Genomic DNA, 23556 nt, shown 5'->3' with positions numbered 1-23556 from the left:
CTAGTCTCCTTTAGCCTTATATATGATCTGGGAATAGTCAGTCCCAATGACATTCTCTTGCTCGCTTTGAAAGAAGGAGAATGATTGTTCAATACATACTACAACACATTAGGTGCTTAATTATTTCATGCTTTCTGTTCGAGTAGCATACAGGAAATGGCATTCAATCATTTATTATCTCAACCAACCAGACTGTGATCGCTAATTAAGCTCTGGTATTCCATGCATTGGTTCGCCATATTGTCATATTCGAAAAACAATCCAGAATTGTCGTTACAGAAAGCAGGCAGTGAAGTAGAGAAGATGGTGTGACCGACTCATATTTCTAATGTAGTTTAAGGTCTTTCATATATCCAAAGGATAGATATATTACTTTCTGATTGTGATAAAAAAATAATAATTAAAGGATGACTAGAAATCTTAATCTGTCCGCCATTTCAAACACGGTCTCTATTAAATTTCAACTCGAGATTAGGAGACAGGGAGTGATATATTAGAAGGTCATTGATGACAGTAATGTTCTTGCAGGTTTGTAAATTTTTAAATATGTTATGTTCCTCTAGGTTGTCCCTCTGCGGGCAGTTAAACCAAGTTATATAATCAAGATTACGTTTAACACACAAAAATCGCCAACTTTCTCAAGTGGTGTATACACAAGGGCTATATGAGAAATGTGTTATGTGCACAGGAAACTACTCCTGAAGAAACCTGTCTATATTCTATATATAACCCCATCCATGATCCATCAACCCTGTTAATGAAAGTTGTTATTTGTCGGACTGTCTCCCATGTCGATACATGTTTTCACGGGCTAATTAGTTTTTAATTACTCAGAGCAAAGGTTAAAAAGGAGCTTACTCTGCTATGTAAACAACTCACAAGAAAAATGTGTTGATAGCTTTGCTGCACAAGTAACACAACAGCTAAATTTTATATTGTATCTGCATATTATCACATGTCCACTGTATTATTCCCATTATTAGTACCTAATGCCATACACAGAAATCAAAAGATTAAAAGTCCAATAGATTATTGATAGCTACACACTGGGTTTCAGGGGGGAATCAAACTTGAAACTCGAAATGATAATCTAATTAGCTGCTTAAATACCTACCTCCTCCCAAGCTCTTCCATAATTCCCTTCACAAATCACAATCGACGCTAATGCTATCAACACGTGTCCGCTGTTTTGTAGATAGCTTAAATTTTTATAAGTAAAATTATTGATCTATGGCGGCCAAGGCAAGGTCAAGCACAGAGATTTTGATCCCAAACAAGAAGCACTACTATGGCCATACAAATAACAGTACTAGGACTAGCAGTGTAGACCAAGAAAGCAGCAAGAATATATGGGTGAAAGCGGAGCAAGTTAACAAGTCCCAGAGGATTAGCACTAGCGGTGGCAGTAAATTAGCCGAGGTTATCTACTACATTTCTTCTCCAAATGGCAGCCTTCAGCATCCTCATTTCATGGAGGTTACTCTCCCTCATTCCTCCCATGAACTCTACTTTAAAGGTACCTCGCTAATCACTAAAATAGATGCAAATGTACAATATTTACCTATATTGCTAACAAATTCTTTTTAGTCCATGTTTCACTCTGGCTCCAGGTCAAGTACCAAATCTTAGTGAAATTAACTCTTGTGTAGACAGTTGGTTTGAATAATGTTGGATCTGATGATTTTTGCTAAACACTTTTGTTATTTTGATTTTCATATGTTTCCTGATTTTACACTCTGGCTCCGCCACGCCTCACAAATGTTTATTCTGAGTAATCTTACTCAGACATATGTATCATCTACTTTTTTGTTCGGGCAGATGTGTTGAACAGATTAAACGAACTCCGAGGAGAGGGAATGGCCAGCATGTACTCATGGTCTTCCAAACGGTACTCCATTCTATACATAACAATGTAGTACATGTTTTGTCATAAAAAATAATGTAACGTAGCATGTAATAAATCATCAGGAGCTACAAGAACGGATACGTGTGGCAAGACCTATCAGAAAACGATATCATCAATCCAACAAACGGCAAAGACGAATACATAATCAAAGGATCCGAACTCATCCAACACTCTTCATCATCCACCGAAACGGCAGCATCTCAAAACATGCCAGAGAAATGCGCTGAAGGCCGGAAGATAACTGCATCTCCAGCAAAAATAATGAAAAGAAGGAATCAATCATGGAGCTCATTCGACAATCCTCCAACTAATACAGAAAACAAAGTTTACAAATGCGAGTCAAGCAGAGGCTTCTCGGGAGTTGTTAGCGCAAAAGAGAATGTTTTAGAGATTTGCGGGGAAGATGTGTCACCGGTGGCATCACATTGTGAATCAGAGGTGTTGGAAGGTGTGAGTGGATGTAGCGAAGTGGACTACAGAAGTGGAGATCGTACGGTTAAGAATTTAAGAGGGAGGATGAAAGTTACGAAAATGTTGATGCAGTTTATTAGGTGTGGTTCTGTTCCCATGAAAGGGTTGTGATTGGGGCCAAGAGTATCTTAAGCAGCGTTGGAAACATGTAAGAACTGATCATTCAGAGGCGGAACTAGGTTAAAACTGAATCACTGATCGACGGAAATAGGTTGGAACTGATCATGGAATTTCAAATTTGGATATGTTCAGTCATGATAAGGGAGTATAGTGTTAGATGGGAGTATTATGTTATCGTCGATTGTTACAATTTTATTTTTAGTTCATGTTTGCACTTTGCAAATTCAAACAATTTCTACATATATGTGGGATTACTGTAGTGTGAGTGCATCTCTTTTTAATATTTTAAATGACATATCAAAGCTCAAAAGAATGGTTGAAACTTGAAATCTGAACATGTACATGTTTTTACATTCCAGAATTCAAAAAAATTGTTTTGAAATTTAAAATTCCTATGTACTCGTTTTGGTGCACTATGAATTATATAACAAACTTCATTCCAACCATATATTCCCTCCATCCAATTTTAGTTATTACATAAGTTTATTACTCCATCTGTCTTTTTCATTTTTTTACACTTTACTTTTTCGATGTCCCCATCCATTTCTTTATATTTCAAAACTTACCAAAAATAGTCGATGGGTCCCCCAATTTTCCCGCTTTTCTTTTCACACTACTTTTACCCCACTATCTCCCTTTTATACATTAAAAATTAATGAGTCTCACCACTTCACTCACTTTTTCTTCTCTTTTTCACTACTTTATACATATTTCTTAATCTCCGTACTCAATCCTTTTATAACAAATCAAAAGGACGGAGGGAGTAATAATTTATAATTGAACAAAATAAAAAAATTATATTACCGGAAAGTATATTTAATCTACTTTAATATATAATTTTAAGTTTTTAAAAATAATAAAAAAGTAATGTGTAATATTTGGTCAAAAATTGATTAATTTAATTTCTATAAAAGGAATTTTGACAACTAAAATGGGAGGGAGGGATAAGAATTTAAAGTTGTCTCAATTTAATATCCGAAACACATACTACTAGTCTTCTTTTGATAATAACATAATTAACTCTATTTTTATCTATTTTAATATCCTTATCTATTTTAATATCCTAGGAACCGACAAAGGGGCAGAGGAGGGGCAGCGCACTAGTATTATTGCATCCTCGCATTTGGGCGTATTTGCTAGCTTAAAATGACATGTATGAATGTTTGTGTGTTTTTACTTGTGAAAACTACGTACAGGTATATTGTCTAGACCAGAATTTTATCCCATATGGCCATATAATTATTGTACCAGAATACCAGATTAGTAAGATACTGGGTTTTGAGTACAAACTTGGCATTTTGTGTGAGTGCAAAATGTATATATACTACCTAGTTCTGTAATCCTTTATGTACCATACTAGTAACAGATAAAGAACAAAAAAGCATATCGATAAAATGAAGAACTTTAGCCTAGTAGTATTTCTTCCGGCATTGCTTACTGTCATCATTGCCTGTTCCCTACAGATTGATGCTCTTTCTTGTAGCCCAAGCGGCACAATTAAGGGAAGAAAGGCACCACATGGGCAATGCAACCGCGAGAATGACTCTGATTGCTGTGTTCAAGGAAAGTTGTACCCAACTTACACATGCTCACCTCGGGTAACCGGTGACACGAAAGCAACTTTAACCCTGAATAGTTTCCAGAAGGGGGGAGATGGCGGCGGCCCATCAGAATGTGATAACCATTACCATGATGATGACACACCGGTTGTAGCACTATCTACTGGATGGTATAATGGAGGCTCCCGATGCCTTAACAAAATCAGAATCAGTGCTAATGGTCGAAGCGTGGAGGCCATGGTTGTAGATGAGTGTGATTCGACAATGGGATGTGACGATGAACATGATTATCAGCCACCATGTCCGAACAACATTGTTGATGCTTCAAAGGCTGTGTGGAAAGCCTTAGGGGTGCCTAAAGATAACTGGGGTGACTTGGACATTACTTGGTCTGATGCTTAATTAGCCAAGATTAAGTAGTCGATTGTATTTCAAATATTTGTCTCTTTTGTTCAATGTGCAACTCCATTATATATACTATGTGACTTGTTTATGTATGTATGAATTAATTTCTTAGTGTGCGAGAATTATAAAAATTTGTATTTGTTGATATATGAAATGATTGTATCATATTGTTGTTTAGGACGATAACAATAATTAGATTATAATTTATACATCATATAATTTAAAAGGAGATAATTAACTTGATCTAATTTATTATGTACAACAACAATACAAGACCTTGTCATACAACTGACAAGAACCACCTCTTGTCATTTTGAAAAAGGAGGAATCAACCATGGAGCTCATATGACAATCCTCCGAATAATACAGCAATCAGAGTTAAAATGCGAGTCAAGCATAGGGTTCTCGGGAGTTGTTAGCGCAGAAAAGAATGTGTTAGAGGTTTGTGGCACCCTCCACCCCTTTTTGGAACTCTCCATTTGAGTTGCTCTTATGTGCTAGACCATGCAATTTCAAATTTCGACATGTCAGTCATGATAAGGAGTATAATGTTAAATGAGAGTATTATGAAATCGTCCGTGATAACAATTTCATTTTTAAGTTGATGTTTGCACTTTGCAAATTCAAACAATTTTTACAAATAGGTGGGATGGCCGTGAGAGCGGATGCTACCCAATTGATCGTCTGGATACACAAGTGGAAAATGGGTCAACAAAAGTGGTTTTTGCATTGTATTAGCAAAAAAAAAGAGGTACTAGTCACCCGAGTGACCCCGCCCATTTTTACCATTACAATTACTTTTTAATGTTTTGAGCATCTACAAATTGGTGTTAACTAAAATAATCGGTTAAAATAATAAAAAAGTTTACCAAACCCCTAACATATTGTTGGAGCTCGTTATAATGGTTAATTATATTTTACAAATAATATGTGTTATGCCCGCTTTCGGTCATGGGCCCTAAATAGGTCCCTGTGGGTGTACTAAATAGCTGAACTCTTGTGTGTGGGCTAGAACCATGGATTTATATGACTTGGGCCGGCACATGCGGGCTGGGCTCGCAACATGCGAGCTGGGTTCACATGCGGGCTGGGCTCGTAACATGCGAGCTGAGTTTACATGCGAGCCGGGCTCATGACATGAGAGCTGGGCTCAAACATGCGAGCTGGGCTCAAGTGAGGACATGCGAGCTGGGCTCACACATGTAAGGTGAGCTCATATTTGTCATTTGGACTCTCATATGCGAGCTGAGCTCGGTTGTGCCCACGCGAGGTGGGCTCAGGTACCTTCATGCGAGGTGGGCTTAGCTGCCCATACGCGGGCTGAGCTCATGAGCCCACATCTTATAGAAACAGAGGTAACATTATATTTATTGTTTGAAGGCGGTGCGGGCCGAGGTGACCAGGCCGGCCCGCATCGAAAGACTTTGTGTACAACATGGAAAGTGACTCATAGATGACTGAGTTGCTCGTAGATTTCGGGGTCGACACGGGTTGTTCCTACAATCACGGGAAGGATTGCGGAGATGCCGCGAGATTGTAGGAAGCGTGTGGAGCCGATCGAGATTTACGTGACTAATTGGCTGAAGGCCTGACTTTATCGTGGGCTTGGGCTGCACGGGCTGAAGAGTCCTAACCCTAGCCTACGTGACTTGTTCCCCAAGAACTACGTGAGGCTTGATCCCTATAAATAGGGTACGTAGGCACTTGTATGAGACATGAGTCGACACTTGACAGAGAATAACAAACCCTATTCTTTCTTAAGGAGTCCACATACAAGCTCAGCCACCACCAAACAACCTTCCTCCGCCCTCAAACACCGTCCTTGATCTTTGTTCCGCCCATTAACCTCCATAACATTGTTATACGAAATTCTCCCTATAACATTTGGCGCTAGAAGGAGGGGAGCGTTCATCTTAGGGAGAAAGATGACCAAAGAAAGCAAGCAAGCAACGACACCAGGGAGCGGAGGCAAGAAGGACCCTACTTTCGAACACACGCCCCCAGAGAATCAGGCGCCACCTCCACCAATTGCAACCGTGGACGGGCAGGCTGTGATGACGTATCTCGAAGGGCTGGCCGATCAGATGAATCAGATCAACGCCCGAATGTCAAAGGTAGAAAGAAGCTCGGTCCGGAACGCCAAGCGTAAGGCACGCCGCCTCAAGGTCTCACAGCGTAGCTGGAAGGGCAAAGGCCCTCAGAAGAAGCTGATCCACGATTTTGATGATGTGGCAACCGAGACCAAACAGAAGAAAGAAACATCACGCGAAAAGGAAGATATACCCCGAGGCCATGATGAGCGGGGCAGCCAGATCTCTACGAGATCGGGGCCGAAGCCAGCTTCATCTGAGGCAAGGTCAACTAGCGTGCTAGACCGAGTGGGTAGAAAACTAAGCGAACATGACCTCAGGCTCAAATTGGAGAATAGTAAGAAGGAGAGAGAAGAGAAAGAGCCCGTGGATAAAAGAGGCTCGAAAAGGGAACGGGCAACGACCCCTCCGGAAAGACGTCAACACACCTCACCCAGAAGGGAGGAGCGACATAGACGCAGATACAATCGTGAAGAGGAGTCGCAGGACCGAGCTGGAGGAGGGGAACGCCGCGAACGACCTCAGGGCTCACAACATTCGAGTAATGCGGGAGGTGACAGAGAAGGAGAAGTTGTTAGAGTAAGGGACCTGAGAAGGATCTTAGATGAGATGGAGCAAGAGAAGAGAGGGCCCCCTGCTTCGGCTGCCCCCTCTCCGTTTACGGCTGCTATCCGATCATCCCCCCTACCTCGGGTGTTTAGGCACAACCCCGACCTTCTATTCAACGGCGAAGCCGACCCGGCGGAGTACCTTATTCAATTTAACACTGAGATGGAAGTCTATCAGGTGCCGGAGATGACCCGTTGCAGACTCTTCGCGGCATCACTCAGAGGTAGTGCCCAACAATGGTTCTCCAAGTTGGGACCGGCTAGCATAAGAACGTGGAGGCAATTGGAGGACTTGTTCGTCAGACAATTTCAGTCGACCCTCCACTATTCGCCTCCTGTGGCCACGTTAGCCAACATCAAGCAAAGGGAGGGGGAGCCCTTGGCAGAATACTTTCGTCGGTTCAACGCCGAGGTCCCCAAGGTGAGAGGAGCCAGTGAGGAGACCATCAAAAATTTCTTGATAGTAGGGCTGAAAGAAGGATCGAAATTTTGGAAGAGCCTCCAAGCGAGTGAGCCGAGGACCTTGGCCGAGTTCTATGAGCAAGCCGAACCCTTCAAGAGGGTAGAGAAATCGATGAGAGAGCTGAAAATCAGCGAAAGCTATCGAGACAAGAGGGACCGATCCTCAAGCCCTGACGAAAGGAGGAAGACATATCGGCGTAGTTCGAGCCCGAAAAAGTCTGCCCGTGGCAAAGAGACCACAAAAGATTCGGGGAGGCCTTATACAAGCAAATGGCAGACACACACCCCTCTGGTAGCCTCTATCGACCACATATATGCTACATATGTGGGGAAGGGGGTATTCAGGAAGGCAACTCCTCTCACAGACTACAATAAAAGAGACACTTCGAAGTATTGTGCATACCATGAGGCCACCGGACACGATACAGCTGATTGTAGACAACTAAAGGATGAGATCGAGACTTTGATTAGACAAGGGAAGCTTACGGAGTGGGTTGTCAAGGAGGTTCGAAGACACAGGACGGATTATCATACCGTCCCTCCTCCACCCCCAGAAGACAAAGAAAGGGTCCCTCGGGCTGGTAGTATTCATATTATTCTAGGCGGGTCTCACATTGGTGGAGACAGCCGGAAGGCGATGGACAGATATGCCCGGGAAGCAAAGGACAAGCCACTCACCAACGTCAATCATCTAAGCCAAAGGCCCCCGGAGCTCTTTGAAAGGGAGGTCGATGATATCGTATTTAAAGAGAATGATGCAAAATGGGTGCATTACCCTCATACCGATGCCCTAGTCATAAAAATGAAGATTGGGACGGTGAATGTTCACCGAGCAATGGTGGACACCGGGAGCTCGGCTGATGTTTTGACTTATGATGCCTACAAAAAACTGGGATTATTGGATAGAGAATTAACCTCAACAGGTGGGCACCTGTACGGGTTCACGGGAGACTCGATCGGAGTGAAAGGGACAATTCGGCTCCCGGTGACCATAGGAGAGGAGCCTCATGTGGCCACCCAGATCGCTATGTTTACAGTCGTAGACCAGCCTTGTGCCTACAATGTTATAGTGGGCAGACCCCTTATGAGGGCAATGAGGATGGTGACCTCGGTCCATCATATGACGATAAAATTCCCAACCTCCACGGGGGTAGGCATCTTGAAGAGCTGTCAATACGAATCCAGGGTCTGCTACAACCAGGCGCTCAAAGCGGCCGAGTCAAGAAATGCCTCAAGGGAGGTAGCTGAAGCAGGGGAGTGCGACATCCCCATGGAAGAGGCAGAGGGCAGGAAAAGAATACGTCCTGAGGGCCACGAGACTTGTAATTTGATTTCAATTGAGGAGTTGCCCGAGAACTACTTCGAGCACATGGGAATTCATGTGGAACCACGCCCAGGGGCCTTACTAATGGAAGCATCTCAGCCCATCATGTTGATACAAGAGGGGATTGTAGAGGAAGCAAGTGATGAAGAAGAGAGCCCAGAACAAATCACTGCAACACTTAGGAGAGGGAAGTGGACACGCAAAGAAACAACAATCACTATGGACCCATCCGACGGAATCACTCGAACTGTAACTGCGACCTCTGAACGCTTGATAAACCCGACCCAAGCTCACCAAACCGAGCTCAAGGATGCGGAAGGTTTGGCAATCACGGAAATGGAAAAAACTAGCGAGGCTCGAGCAGATCTAGACCCGAGAATGCCCTCAATGGTCGAGAGGGCCGGGGCCGCAGAGGACACAATCCCGATCTTGGTAGACCCAAATGATCCCTCCAAGGTACTCAGAATAGGCTCTAACCTAAGTCCTGACTTGAGAGAGGATCTAGCCCGCTTCCTAAGGGAGAATTTGGATGTCTTTGCATGGTCACACTCCGATATGATAGGGATTGACCCAAATGACATATGCCACCGGCTCAACTTGGACCCGAAAAAGAAGGGGGTTAGGCAAAAGAGACGGCCGATTAGTGGAGAGAGGGCAGAGGCCCTCAGAGAAGAAGTGGATAGATTAATGGAGGCAGGACTTGTGAGAGAAGCCTTCTACCCCGTGTGGCTGGCCAACCCTGTGCTTGTCAAGAAGCCCAATGGCAAGTGGAGGACATGTGTAGACTTCACCGACCTGAACAAAGCTTGCCCGAAGGACAGCTTTCCTCTACCCCGAATCGACCAGCTGGTTGATTCCACGGCTGGGCACGCGCTGCTTAGTTTTATGGATGCTTATTCAGGATATAACCAAATCCCCATGTATGGGCCAGATCAGGAGCACACCTCCTTTATTACTGATCGGGGCCTTTACTGTTACATCGGGATGCCCTTCGGGCTCCTTAATGCGGGGGCAACCTATCAGAGGCTGGTGAATAAGATGTTCAAACATCAATTGGGGAAGACTATGGAGGCCTATGTAGACGACATGCTGGTGAAATCGAAAGAAGCGAGGGATCATGTCCGCCACCTGGCAGAAATGTTCCAGATACTAAGGGAGTACAGAATGAAACTCAACCCCCAGAAATGCGTGTTTGGGGTTGAATCGGGGAAGTTTTTGGGATTTATTGTCAACCATAGAGGCATTGAGGCCAACCCAGCCAAGATACAAGCCTTACTCGAGATGAGATCCCCTCGACGGGTGAAGGATGTTCAAAGCTTAACGGGACGAGTGGCTGCCTTAAACCGCTTCGTCTCAAAATCCTCCGATAAATGCCAAGAGTTCTTCAAAGCAATCAAAGGAGTGGGGAGGAACTTTAAGTGGACCGAAGAATGTGAGGAAGCCTTTCAGAACATAAAGAAGCATCTCAGTAGCCCTCCCATGTTGTCCAACCCAAAAGCAGGAGAAACTTTGATCCTATACTTGGCCGTCTCCGACTTTGCAATAAGTGCAGTATTAGTCCGAGAGGAGGATGGTGTCCAGCTCCCGGTATATTATGTGAGTAAAAGGCTAGCCGATGCCGAGACTCGATACACAAGCCTCGAAAAGCTAGCGTATGCTCTGATTCTGGCCTCCCGAAAACTCAGGCCCTATTTTCAGGCACATAAGATAGAAGTGCGAACCTCCTACCCCCTCAGACAAGTGATGCATAGACCAGAATCTTCTGGTCGAATGTTGAAGTGGACGGTTGAGCTCGGCCAATTCGAGGTGGATTATAAGCCAAGGACTGCGATCAAAGGCCAAGCCCTGGCCGATTTTGTGCTAGAATTTCCCCCTCATCAAGAAGTGGAGCCGGGAGCCCTTATTGTTATACCTAGCACAGAAGAAGTTGGACTGGAAAGACAAAATAGTGCCCCATGGTGGAGCCTATATGTGGATGGTGCCTCTAACGGTGATGGAGCAGGAGCTGGAATCGAGCTAATCAGCCCAGAGGCTCACAAAATCAGACATGCGACCCATCTGGCCTTTCATGCAACCAACAATGATGCTGAGTATGAGGCCCTGATCAACGGTCTCAAGCTAGCTTTGGAAATGAAGGTCGAGAATTTGAATGTATTTAGTGACTCCATGATTGTGGTCTATCAGATAAATGGGGGGTATCAAGCTAAGGGGCCGAGAACAGAGCTTTACCTGAAGTGCGCACAGAGGATAATCGCAAGATTCAACGAGGTGAGGCTGGAACTAATCCCGCGTGGACAGAATGAAGGCGCGGACGAGCTAGCTAAGCTCGGCTCACGCCGCGAGAGCACTTTGCTAGGGACCGTGCCCCTTGATATACAGAGGCAACCTAGTGTGCCCGAGCACGAGGTGAGCAGCCTCAATAATGAGTTCGGCCCCACGTGGATGACATCTATTCTAGCATACATAAGAGAAGGTTCACTTCCGGACGAAAAGAACGAGGCAAGGAGAATAAAATACAAAGCAGCCCGCTATGTGATATACGACGAGATTCTATACAGAAGAGGGTTCAGTGTTCCTCTTCTCAAATGCATACATGGGGAGGAATGCAACTACATCCTAAGGGAAGTACACGAGGGTATTTGTGGCAATCACTCGGGGGGTAGCTCTCTAGCTCAGAAAATCCTCCGTCAAGGCTACTACTGGCCAACGCTGAAAAAAGACGCCTTTGAATTCTCCCGAGCTTGTGATAAGTGTCAGCGATATGCCAATTATTACAACAACCACGTGGCCTCTCTCACATCCCTCATGAGCCCCTGGCCCTTCTCCATGTGGGGAATTGATCTGATTGGGGAACTCCCGAAGGCCAGGGGAGGCGTCAAGTATGCGGTAGTTGCGGTAGACTATTTCACTAAGTGGGCAGAGGCTGAGCCCCTAGCCACTATCACATCGAGAAAGCTCAGGGAGTTTGTATACAGGGCTATTGTATGTCGCTATGGCATCCCTTACAAGCTGATATCTGACAATGGGAAACAATTTGATAGCAAGGAGATGTGAGAGTTTTGTGAGCAGCTGGGGATTCAGAAGAGCTTTAGCGCAGTCTGCCACCCCCAGAGTAACGGGCAGACAGAGGCGGTTAATAAAATCATTAAGCATACCTTAAAGGCAAAGCTTGAAGAGAAGAAAGGAGCATGGCCAGAAGAACTCGCCCAGGTCCTATGGTCTTACAACACTACACCCCGAACCACAACTGGAGAGACCCCTTTCTCTTTGGTGTATGGGTGTGAAGCTATGGTGCCCGTTGAAGTGGGAGCAGGATCTTTTCGAAGGGACAACTATGACTCAGAGGCAAACGAGGTCAATCATCGGCTCTATTTGGATATGATCGAAGAAACTCGAGAAGAGGCTCAGATCAGGATTGCGGCATATCAGCAGAGGACAGCTAGGCATTACAACAGTAAGGTTCGAGCCCGAACTTTCAAGGTGGGAGATTTAGTTCTGCGCCGGGTCATGCCAAATACCAAGGTGGTGAGTCACGGAGTCTTGGGAGCAAATTGGGAAGGCCCTTATAAGATAAAATCGCTGCTCAGGAGGGTATTGGTTTAATGGAGATGGAGTAGCTGAAGAGCAAGCCGGGCTAGCAGAGGTGCGAGCCGGGCTCGAGGAAGAGCGAGATGAATTATAGGAGCGGGCTGAAGACGCACTCGACATCTGTAAAAGATGGTGAAAATTAGTGTGTGGCCCTAAAAAGAAAACAAAAAAAAAAAACAAGTATGGGATCGCACCTAAGTGTCCTCACATCTCACACGGGATCGCACCTAAGTATCTAAACGAGCGAAAGGGCTCGCATCGCGCGTTGTGGTTGTGTGTGAACTCGTATCGAACATGTGGTGTGTGCTCGCATGGTGTGCGTGAATAAAGCATGAATAAAGAACGGGCTCGAATCGAAGAGTACCTGTGGGAGAGGTGTATGAAGATCCTGATGAATCTGGTCCCGGAGAATATCGCCGCCGGTAGACGGTTCTTGTTGAAATGATAATCTTCGCCGTGGTAGATCCTTGAGCAAATTGAGCAGCAATTCAGGAAGTGTTTTTGGAAATGTGAGAAATGAATTGAAATCTCACATATTTATAGGAGATAGGAGAGAGAAAGGAGGAGGCGACACGTGTCGTCATCTCATAAGATGACACAAATCCCCACGCCAGCTGTCCAACGGCTGTCAAAATGAATGCAAAGATGAAAGGCATGCGAGGCGAGACACGCGAGGCGGCTTGGTGCGGCCTGGTGGGCTCACACTTGCGAGGCCATAAAAAGATTAGAAAATACCTAGCCTCAAGATGCGACCAGGAATTTTGGGGGGTAGTTGTTATGCCCGCTTTCGGCCATGGGCCCTAAACAGGTCCCTGTGGGTGTACTAAATAGCTGGACTCTTGTGTGTGGGCTAGAACCATGGATTTATATGACTTGGGCCGGCACATGCGGGCTGGGCTCGCAACATGCGAGCTGGGTTCACATGCGGGCTGGGCTCGTAACATGCGAGCTGAGTTTACATGCGAGCCGGGCTCATGACATGAGAGCTGGGCTCAAACATGCGAGCTGGGCTCAAGTGAGGACATGCGAGCTGGGCTCACACATGTAAGGTGAGCTCATATTTGTCATTTGGACTCTCATATGCGAGCTGAGCTCGGTTGTGCCCACGCGAGGTGGGCTCAGGTACCTTCATGCGAGGTGGGCTTAGCTGCCCATACGCGGGCTGAGCTCATGAGCCCACATCTTATAGAAACAGAGGTAACATTATATTTATTGTTTGAAGGCGGTGCGGGCCGAGGTGACCAGGCCGGCCCGCATCGAAAGACTTTGTGTACAACATGGAAAGTGACTCATAGATGACTGAGTTGCTCGTAGATTTCGGGGTCGACACGGGTTGTTCCTACAATCACGGGAAGGATTGCGGAGATGCCGCGAGATTGTAGGAAGCGTGTGGAGCCGATCGAGATTTACGTGACTAATTGGCTGAAGGCCTGACTTTATCGTGGGCTTGGGCTGCACGGGCTGAAGAGTCCTAACCCTAGCCTACGTGACTTGTTCCCCAAGAACTACGTGAGGCTTGATCCCTATAAATAGGGTACGTAGGCACTTGTATGAGACATGAGTCGACACTTGACAGAGAATAACAAACCCTATTCTTTCTTAAGGAGTCCACATACAAGCTCAGCCACCACCAAACAACCTTCCTCCGCCCTCAAACACCGTCCTTGATCTTTGTTCCGCCCATTAACCTCCATAACATTATTATACGAAATTCTCCCTATAACAATATGTTATCATTGTTTTAAGTTATTACTAATATAATATATTATTTTAATATATTAATAGAAGATGTGGCATATTGATACACGTCTCTACTGGATAAACATATATAATCGAAAAAGAAGGTTGGCTAAATTTTTAGTTAAGGTTTATGTAACATTGGAGAGACCAATTTTTTACAAATTCTCTATAATTTTTATTTAAGACATGTCATGTAAGATTTTAGCTGAGGGTTATTTAATGTTGGAGATGATGCTATTAAAAAAAATTATTTAGGTATCTAAAATACTCTCCCTCGTAATTGAAGATAGTATTTCGTTCGAATAAAAAATACTTATAAATCAAGGTAAAAAATATTTAAAAAAATATTTATTTATAAAAAAAAAAATCCGAATAAAATCGCGGCCAGCACAATATAGCTCGACTCACGGACTTAAAATGGGTCCATATTTTAAAGATAGGCTTACCCGATCTTTAAAAAGGCCCGGAGCCAATAGTGTTGTACACGAAAATAGTGAACGATCAATAAAGGATATGCTCCTTCTAGTGAAAGAATAGAATGTCCTATGTCATTCCACTTATACTAGTTCAGGAATCTCTGACCAGAGTGAATGAAATTAGAAAGAAGTTTCTAATTTGCATTCAACAGAACTAGGCATATTGAAGAGGAAAATATATGATTAAATTAGATAGGCTTGACACGCGAACTATGCCTTATTTTTAATCGGGACATTGTAGGGCATAATAAATTTATCGTACGATAACTATTCACTAAATAGGTTCTTGATATTCTAAGCAGTGAATTCATATTATCCGGATAATCGCGATATATTGAGAAGTATCCCTCATGATGTAGAATAAATATAATTAATTTATTAATTATATTTAATGAATTAAAGAACTCATATAAATAATAATAAAATGGTTTTATTATTATTTATTTCTACTACTGGCTTCAATATTGAACCTACAGGGTCACACCATAAAGAGAATGATTTATTGGTGGAGGAGTTAAATTAATAATATCCTGTCATTATTTACTTATGAAATAAATAATTGATTAGCAGTTTTTTTATAATTAATTAAATGTGATTTAATTTATTATAAAATAATTAATATGCTTTATTAATATTATTAATTAAGAATTTAATTTGTGAAATTAAACTATGGAGAAAATTATTTTCTAAAGAGTTTAGAAAAATAATTAATGAACGCTTTTATAATTATCATATTTTTATAAATTACTCAACAAGTATTGAAAATACACATGTTGAGATTATTTTAATTTTTTATTCATTAACTAATTTATTTTTTGATCATTTCCTTCATAAAATTGTAATGTACCTTGACAAAAATCTATGTCATATGAAAAAAGTGAAATATGCACTGCTTTTATTACGAAAAAAATATAAAATTAGTTAATTATGTCTTAAAAAATAACTTATAACAACATAACATTAAATTTAAAATTATTTAAAAAAAAATTAAATTAGTCAGCGCGGATAGCGCGGGCAAAAATTCCTAATTAAAAAAAATATTTATTATATAAAAAAATTCCAATTAAAATCGCGGCCAACACGATCCAGCTCGACTCACAGACTTAAAACGGGTCCATATTTTAAAGATAGGCTTACCCGATCTTTAAAATGGCCCGATCCAATCGGCTTTTTTTCATGTTGCTGGGATGGGAAAGCTGAATTGGGGTTGGGTGTTTAGGGTTTAGAAAGGAAAGAATAGAGTAGTTCATCAAAAATCGAAATGGTAGCCAAAAATTTTGAATGGAAGAAGCTCCTTCACGAGAAGAAGTTCTGGTTTGCCTCTGCACTCATCGCTTGGGCTGCTGGTCTTCAGGTATTGCTTCTTTGTATTTATATCACTATATCTAATTCAGTTTACATTTCCTTTATTTCTATGCGTTTTGTGAATTTCAGGGGCATATGATGTGGTTGAAAAGGCAAGACTCTTTCAAGGAGAAGTTTGGAAACCTCGATCAGACAGTCGAGGAAAATTCTTAAGTAACTTCAACGATTTGAGGTCAATCGAAAGCTATCTGCCTTAAATACTATACTGTTTCGTTTCTCGTTCCGCTGATGATGCGTGGAATGTGATTTCTGAAATGAGAATGGCTTGATCCTAAATAATGATTTGTATTTGTTACCGTGCTTATAGTTAGATGTTATACAGAAGCTACGGAACTTTTTTTTTATTCTGACTTTTCCTAATTATATTGCTAATTAGTCTTACATCTGCTTAACTAAGTCTAAGGATTTAAGCCTATTAATATATTCCAAGTTTAAAATTTCTTTTAAAAATATGTTTTCTGGATAATTAGAAGATATTGTATTAGCTCTTGAGGAATATTAGAAGATTCTACGTTATCTGTGGAGAATTATTTTCATATGGACTATATGCAAAATTATTAAGCTTCAACTAATCGCAGCATTCTGCTTACTTTAAAAATTGTCACTTTTATGGAATGTTGTCTCATGGATTATGGAAGACACTCTTAGGCCATAGCTTGTCCATAACTTATAAATAGATTGTTAACGGTTAGGTTGTCCACATTTCGTTTACTATGTAACTGGAGTATCCTTTTAATTTCTAATAAACTGCCAAATGCCAATGTACAAGCACAAGGCGTTCGTTTTGCTATAGTAATACAAGAAGAGATAGTGGGATTTCAGATTCAACCCTCATTTCTTAATTTTGTAAACCTTACTGCTGTCTTTTGTACGCATTTGAATAGTTGGACGTCATAAGCATTTTTGGTTAGGCTACTATTACTTGTACTTGATCTACTATTCTGCTCTCAATGTCCTTTCTATAGTGAGCTGTCCCATAACAAAACTTCTTGCCAATACCTTTCCCCCTTGAAAATACCTTGGTGTCAATTAGATCAACTGAACCCAAACGAGAAGAGATCCGGCTAAATGGTCTTCACCTTTGTTCTATGCAGCAAACTCTTTTTTGTAGGTACAATCAATTCCATCCGTAATTCACTTTTAATGTTGGTCTAGCATCGTAATACATTCAGAACTTTGCACTCTGCAGAATTCTATTACCATAATAGCATCCTGGAAATTTTTGGAGGACATCTTGTAAATGTACAATTATGAGTCATTCCATGTTAGTTTTTCTCATTTGATACACAGGGTATCTGTGCAAGAGAATTACAAGTGGATAAGCCAATAAATATTTCAAATTAGAGGCTTAGCTAACTGTAGCTGACAAAAGGTACTCTTTAGACTTCATTATACCGGAAGGTATTACCTGTCTTCTTTTGGTAACAAGAGGGAGGTTTGGAAGTTCTTTGAAGGTAGAGTGTACCATTCTGTAATTGACCATAATAAAAAATATAGCTTCATGATTTTGGCCAGAAAATATAACTTCTTGGTCACTATCTCAGAAATGGTACATCAGGTGGCTTCAGCTTGCGAGTCTGTTGAGCCAAGAAACACGTCAGGTGCCCCATACACCAGAGTTCCAAGCTAGAGAACAAATGATATTAACTACAGTTACTAAACGCATAGTCAAAACTGCACTACTGCTAAAAAAGAACGGATATGCTATCTGTGTTTAGAGTAGATCCTCGGAACTATTGTAATAAACAACATACATATTGATATATCTAGTTTTTCTGTAGAAATGCAATAACACATACAAATATCAACCCCCCAAAAGGAGGGCAGTTTTGCCAGTCAGAGGGCAAGGGAGATTACAATTTAGAATGTGCAAAACCAGCAATGACAAATTTCTATTTCTAGACCAGAATCCAAGAAGTCGCAGAGAATTTCAATTGGTTATCAGCTACTTAGATAGATTATAACGTTTGTCCCCAGTATAGTATTAAGTCTCAACTGCTGTTGTATCAAATATATGAAATGCCAAACGAAAGTTGAAGCAACTTAGTAATATCCGATTCAATTTTATCTGTACTTGGGTTATGTATATTGTCAAATAACAGAGAAATGAGCCTGGCAGTTGCAAATCAGATTTTAATTGCTTATTTTATTTGCTTATACAGTTGCGCTGGGTGCTGACATAGTAATATTACCATTCTCGTTTAACCGGAATTAGTTATTAATGTAATAGTATCATAGATCCTATGAGAGGAGAGTGATTCACTTTTCGTCACAAAAATGAATTTCCGATTGCAAGGACCAATTAACGCATCAGCATGGTGTGTTTCTGTATGGATGAGGCAATATATTTTTATACTGAAAGTGGTGCTAGTTTAACAGGATGCTGTGAAGTCAAATGCCAGCATCAAGCATGCACACAGCTGATGTTGGACTTTGCTTTCTGGACTTCTCAACTGATACATTTGACCGCTTTATTATTTTCCCTACGAACTAGTAAACGAGCGATCAAACTTGCTAGCAACCTCTTTCTTTCGTTTATATTCCAAGTGATGGCTCAGGGCATTTATGATTGATATATTAGTTAACACAAAGTCAATAAATACTTAAACATGAATTGATTAGGGTTGCTAAAATTTAGAAAATGAGTAGCTGCCAGAAGAATAACAAACAGATGCATTTTATAATGACTCCGCGGGAGAGGATCTGTACGGCATCAACAATTGACTTGTAATCCCTCTGTTTTAATTTACTAGTACTCCCTCTATTGCTTGATTTTTTTTTACATATTTAGGTGTATTGAAGACCTAGTTAAAATTAAGGATTTTTTCAAGAATACCTGCTTTATACATAATTATTTTAAAAATATGATTTCTTTAAAAAGAAATTACAAAAATATGATTTTTAAATTTTATTTTTAAAAATACGATTTGCAACTGTGCAACTTAATATGCTACTCCCTCCGTACCAAAATACATTTCCCATTTTGACTTTTGTCACTGTTCACGTTAAGCGATTGACTATTAATTTACCATTAATCTATAAGATCAAATATAGTCATGATCTTATTGTATTCGTGTTTACGAGTACTTTAATACAGTGAAATTTTTATATTTAATACTAATACAAAATTAAAGATATTAACAATAAAAAACATGCATTGACAGAGGGAGTACCTTATTCAGACCATTTGCAGCCTTGTTCATAAAATTTTACAAAAGTTGATATCAGTTGCATGTTTAAAACTAATTTCAATTATTTTAATGCAACTTTAAAAGCAACCAAAAAATGTTATAAAATATTCAAAAGCAATTTTTTGACCAAAATTAAATTTCATATTTCTGTTGAATAATTCATTAAAAATTTGGTATGCACTATAAAATTCCCCTAAATAATCAAAATCAACTATATTTTCAAAACCAACTATCAACAAAACTATATATATAAACAACTAAAATCATCTAAATCCACAAATAACTCGGTAGAACTAGATTTACTATCTACAAATAATTGATTAAGGGCCCGTTTGGGGTATCTTAAAAAATGTAACTTATAACTTAAAGTTGAAAAGTGTCATATAAGTGATATGAAGAACGTAACTTATAAGTTATTTAGGTGTTTGGATAATTTTACGTAAAAGTTACTTATAATTTGTTAATGTATTTGGTAAATCTTAAATTATAAGTTATAATTTTTTCAAAAATTAAAATTTTAATATAATAGTTTAATTTATAAAATAAATAAGATGAAATTTGAAAAAAGAAAATTCAAATATATTTGATAATTAAGTAATTTATTTATAATGTATTATAATAGACGAAATATTAAAAATTTACAAAACTTTAAAATAAATTAAAAGAAAAACATAATTAGAAAGTAGGCAAATGTGGTAATAAGTAATAATGTATAATAACAATTATTTGTTAGAGGGAAGAAAAGATTAACAAAGAAAATATACAAAATATGAGGAAAAAGCTAGAAGGATTAGACGTGTAAATGGAGAGTGAAGAATGAGATTGTACGTTGGACAAGCTTCTAATTTTCATCATATATGAGAAGAAATGGTCATTACACTAAATCTGCCAAACAGACTGCAAATATATAAAATGGGATTTCAGCTCATTTATGATGAAATGAGACGGTGCCAAACAGGCACTAAGTTGCATTTGATTGCATTTACCAAGTCCGTGACCAAATTTTATCCAATCAATACTCTATTGACCGTTTTTTCTTCTCTTTAATTGTAATTGAGCGAGTTAACAATTCGTAAGTATCAAATTATTAAATTGATGCACGACATTTATCAGAGTTGGCGTGTGTATATGTGTATTGTATGTATACATGAGAAAAGAAGATCGAAAAAGAGGAAAAAGAAGAGAGATTCAAAAGAGTATTTGTACAAAACAAGAAAGGAGAAAGGGAAATGAGAACAAGATCGAATACACGGTGTCGTATTTCTTGAAAACAAACTTAAAAAATAAACAAAACTGAAATTAAAATAGTAGGGTCGTACTTTTGTAGATGGTAAAATGTACTATTTTTTGTACTCGGGAAATTACCGCTAGCTATTCTCTTCCCTTCGGAAACTATAGAGAGAAACATAAATTAAACTACCAATTTCTTCATCCTCTTTATTTAATATCTAAAATTCTAGGTAACCATTTTAGACACTAAATATATGATTGTGATCCTTTCTTCGAGTTCTATACCATATCTAAAACTCTTTCCATTTGGTGACAATTTTTTTCGTCCTGATTGTTCACTTTTTGGCACTACATTTACATACTATAATTATTGGGTAATCTGAGATATACATGGGGATGTGCAGTGTTTGAGACAGCATATCATTGCATTTTTTAAGATACATGGATAGGTGTCGCGAGTATTTCATTGATTTTGGGTATTTCAATGACAAGACATATACATCAAATACATCTTGTTTGGGCGGATCTCTGAAGAAAAACGAGTGACTTGCGACAGTCACTTTCAGTACTTTGTGTTATATTTTATTTATTGTTCTTAATTTTATGTGTCATTTATTATGTTTATTTAGTGTTTTTTGTTCATATAAGTGATGTATTTTGATTGATGACAACCTCAAGTAGCGGTGTTTTTGAGAGTAGAGGGAAAAATAGGGAGGCCATTGATTCTATCTTTAGGGTAGGTTCTTTTAACGTAGGCACTCTTACCGGAAAGTTTTTGAAACTTGTCGATGGGTTAAGAAGAGACATGTTGATGCAGTTTGTGTACAACAAAATTAAGTGGAAGGGTGTTAATACAAAGGAAGCCAATGGATTTAAATTGTGGTATTCAGGTTTGTAACCACTAGAAATGGTGTTGGTCTTATGTTGCGTACGCAACTGAAGAATAATGTAGTGGAGTTGAATCGATTTAGTGATAGGGTGATGATGATTAAACTAGTTGTAGATGTTGTCGTTGTTAATATTGTAAGCGCCTACGCTCCACATACTGGTCTGGGAGATAAGGAGGAAAAATACTTCTGGGATTGTTTAGATGATTTAGTCTATACAATACCTAGTGATCAAATTTTATATATCAGGGGTGATTTTAGAGATCATATTGGGGAGCATTCTAATGGTTATGTTGGTACTCATGAGGGTTTTGGATATGGTATAAGGAAGGAAGATGAATGTACTCTTTTGAAATTTGCATTATCCCATGAATTAGTGATAGTTAATTCTTGTTTCAAAAGAGAGATGCTCATTTAATTACTTTTAAGAGTGGAGGTTTTCGCACGCAAATAGATAATTTTCATACGAGAAGAAGCAACTTTAGAGATTATAAAGTGTTTCCGTATGAGTGTGTGCTACAACATTGTTTGTTGGTAATTTATATTTACACGAGAAGAAAGATAACGGTCGGTATTCAGGAGGCGACACCGCGTATTTTATGGAAAAATCTGAAGGGTGAAAGAGTACGGATTTTCAAGGAATGAATTGGTTTGGAATAAAGAAGCTTTGTTGAGGATGATGTAAATCAAATATGGAATCGTTTGGCTTCTTTAGTTAGGGGTGTGGTTAAAGATATGTTAGGCATTACTTCAGGGAAAACCCATGATCAAAAGGAGGCTTGGTGGTGGAATGAGGATGTGCAAGAGCGAGTAAAAGCTAAACAAGCACGCTATAGGGAGTTCATGTGCTTCCATGAACAATAGGAATTTGATACAAATAAAACTCTATACAAGGAAGCAAAACATCTAGCCAAAAGGGTTGTTGTGGAGGCGAATGAGAGGGCGTATGAAGAAATGTATACGGGTCTATCAACGAATGAGGGAGAAAATGGAATTTATAAACTAGCAAAGGCTTGAGAGATGATACAACAAGATTTAAGAGTTGTAAAATTTATTAAGGATGAAGTTGCATGCATGTTAGTTAAGCATGATGATATTAAATGTAGATGGTATCACTATTTTAAATAGTTATTTAATGAGTCTCCTATAAGTGGAGATGAGAGTGAGTGGGAAATATTTCGTCAATCGTATTATGATTCTGATATACAACTTATACACGGTGAAGAAATTGAGTGGGCATCAAGGAAAATGGGTAAAGGTAAAGTCACGAGCCCGGACGAAATACTTATAGAGGTATGGTGGTATTTAGGCAAGGAGGGTGAGCGGTGGTTGGCACAACTATTCAATTTTATTTTTCGGATTGGTAAGATACCACATGAATGGAGGCTTAGTATGGTTATTTCAATTTACAAGAATAAGGGTGATGCTCAGAATTTTAGTAATTATTGTGGTATTAAACTTTTAAGTCATACTATAAAATTATGGGAGGAAGTGATTGAAATTAGGCTTAAAAGATAGGTTACAGGGTCTGAAAACCAATTTGGTTTCATGTCTGGTAGGTCGAGAACGGAGGAGATTCATCTTCTTAGGCGTTGAATAGAGAAATATCGAGAACGTAGATGGGACTTGCATATGGTGTTTATATATTTGGAAAAAGCTTATGATAGTGTTCCACGCAACGTAATCTGGATAAGTTTGGAGAGTATATGCGTGTCCTCGATATATGTGAGGGCAATTCAAGAAATGTATTCTCAAGTGATGACTTGTGTCAAGTCTCCTATTGGTGATACTCAATATTTTCCGGTCAAGTTAGAACTTCATCAAGGATCATCATTAAGTCCATTTTTATTCACAAAATTATAGGTGTACTCACTAGAGAATTATGTACCATGGTGTATACTTTTTGCGGATGACATAGTTATTATTAAAGAGACAAAGTCGATGATTAATGAGAAGTTAGAGTAATGGAGAGTTACATTGAAGACTTCGGGCTTGCGTGTTAGTCGTTCGAAAACTGAATACTTGTGGAGTAGTTTTAATAACGAACCAGATAAAGTGGGGGTTGATGTTAGAATTGAGGAGAATTTATAAGTTTCAAAGGAAAGCTTCAAGTATTTGGGATCTATGATTCATA

At 39.9% G+C, this 23556-nt stretch overlaps 3 protein-coding genes across 3 annotated transcripts; all 3 read left to right on the top strand.

Moving 5' to 3' along the window:
- Positions 1-1230: 1230 nt before the first annotated feature.
- LOC141679426 (protein SOSEKI 5-like) lies at positions 1231-2780 on the top strand. The gene is made up of 3 exons (XM_074485927.1): positions 1231-1516; positions 1819-1888; positions 1969-2780. Exons 1-3 carry the CDS (start codon positions 1231-1233, stop codon positions 2486-2488), a joined length of 876 nt encoding a protein of 291 aa, XP_074342028.1. The 3' UTR covers positions 2489-2780.
- Positions 2781-3834: 1054 nt separating this feature from the next.
- LOC141678834 (putative ripening-related protein 1) lies at positions 3835-4557 on the top strand. The gene has a single exon (XM_074485241.1). The coding sequence runs from the start codon at positions 3892-3894 to the stop codon at positions 4456-4458; it is 567 nt and encodes a 188-aa protein (XP_074341342.1). The 5' UTR covers positions 3835-3891; the 3' UTR covers positions 4459-4557.
- Positions 4558-15871: 11314 nt separating this feature from the next.
- Positions 15872-16495, top strand: LOC141677977 (uncharacterized). Its single transcript, XM_074484139.1, has 2 exons — positions 15872-16103; positions 16184-16495. The coding sequence occupies exons 1-2, from the start codon at positions 16011-16013 to the stop codon at positions 16265-16267; spliced, it is 177 nt and encodes a 58-aa protein (XP_074340240.1). The 5' UTR covers positions 15872-16010; the 3' UTR covers positions 16268-16495.
- The last annotated feature ends 7061 nt before the right edge of the window (positions 16496-23556 follow it).

The sequence above is a fragment of the Apium graveolens genome, chromosome 8 (genome assembly GCF_009905375.1).
Source record: "Apium graveolens cultivar Ventura chromosome 8, ASM990537v1, whole genome shotgun sequence".
Lineage (NCBI taxonomy): Eukaryota > Viridiplantae > Streptophyta > Magnoliopsida > Apiales > Apiaceae > Apium > Apium graveolens.
The sequence above is the reverse complement of the archived record's forward strand: the minus strand, read 5'-3'. Positions and strand labels throughout refer to the sequence as shown.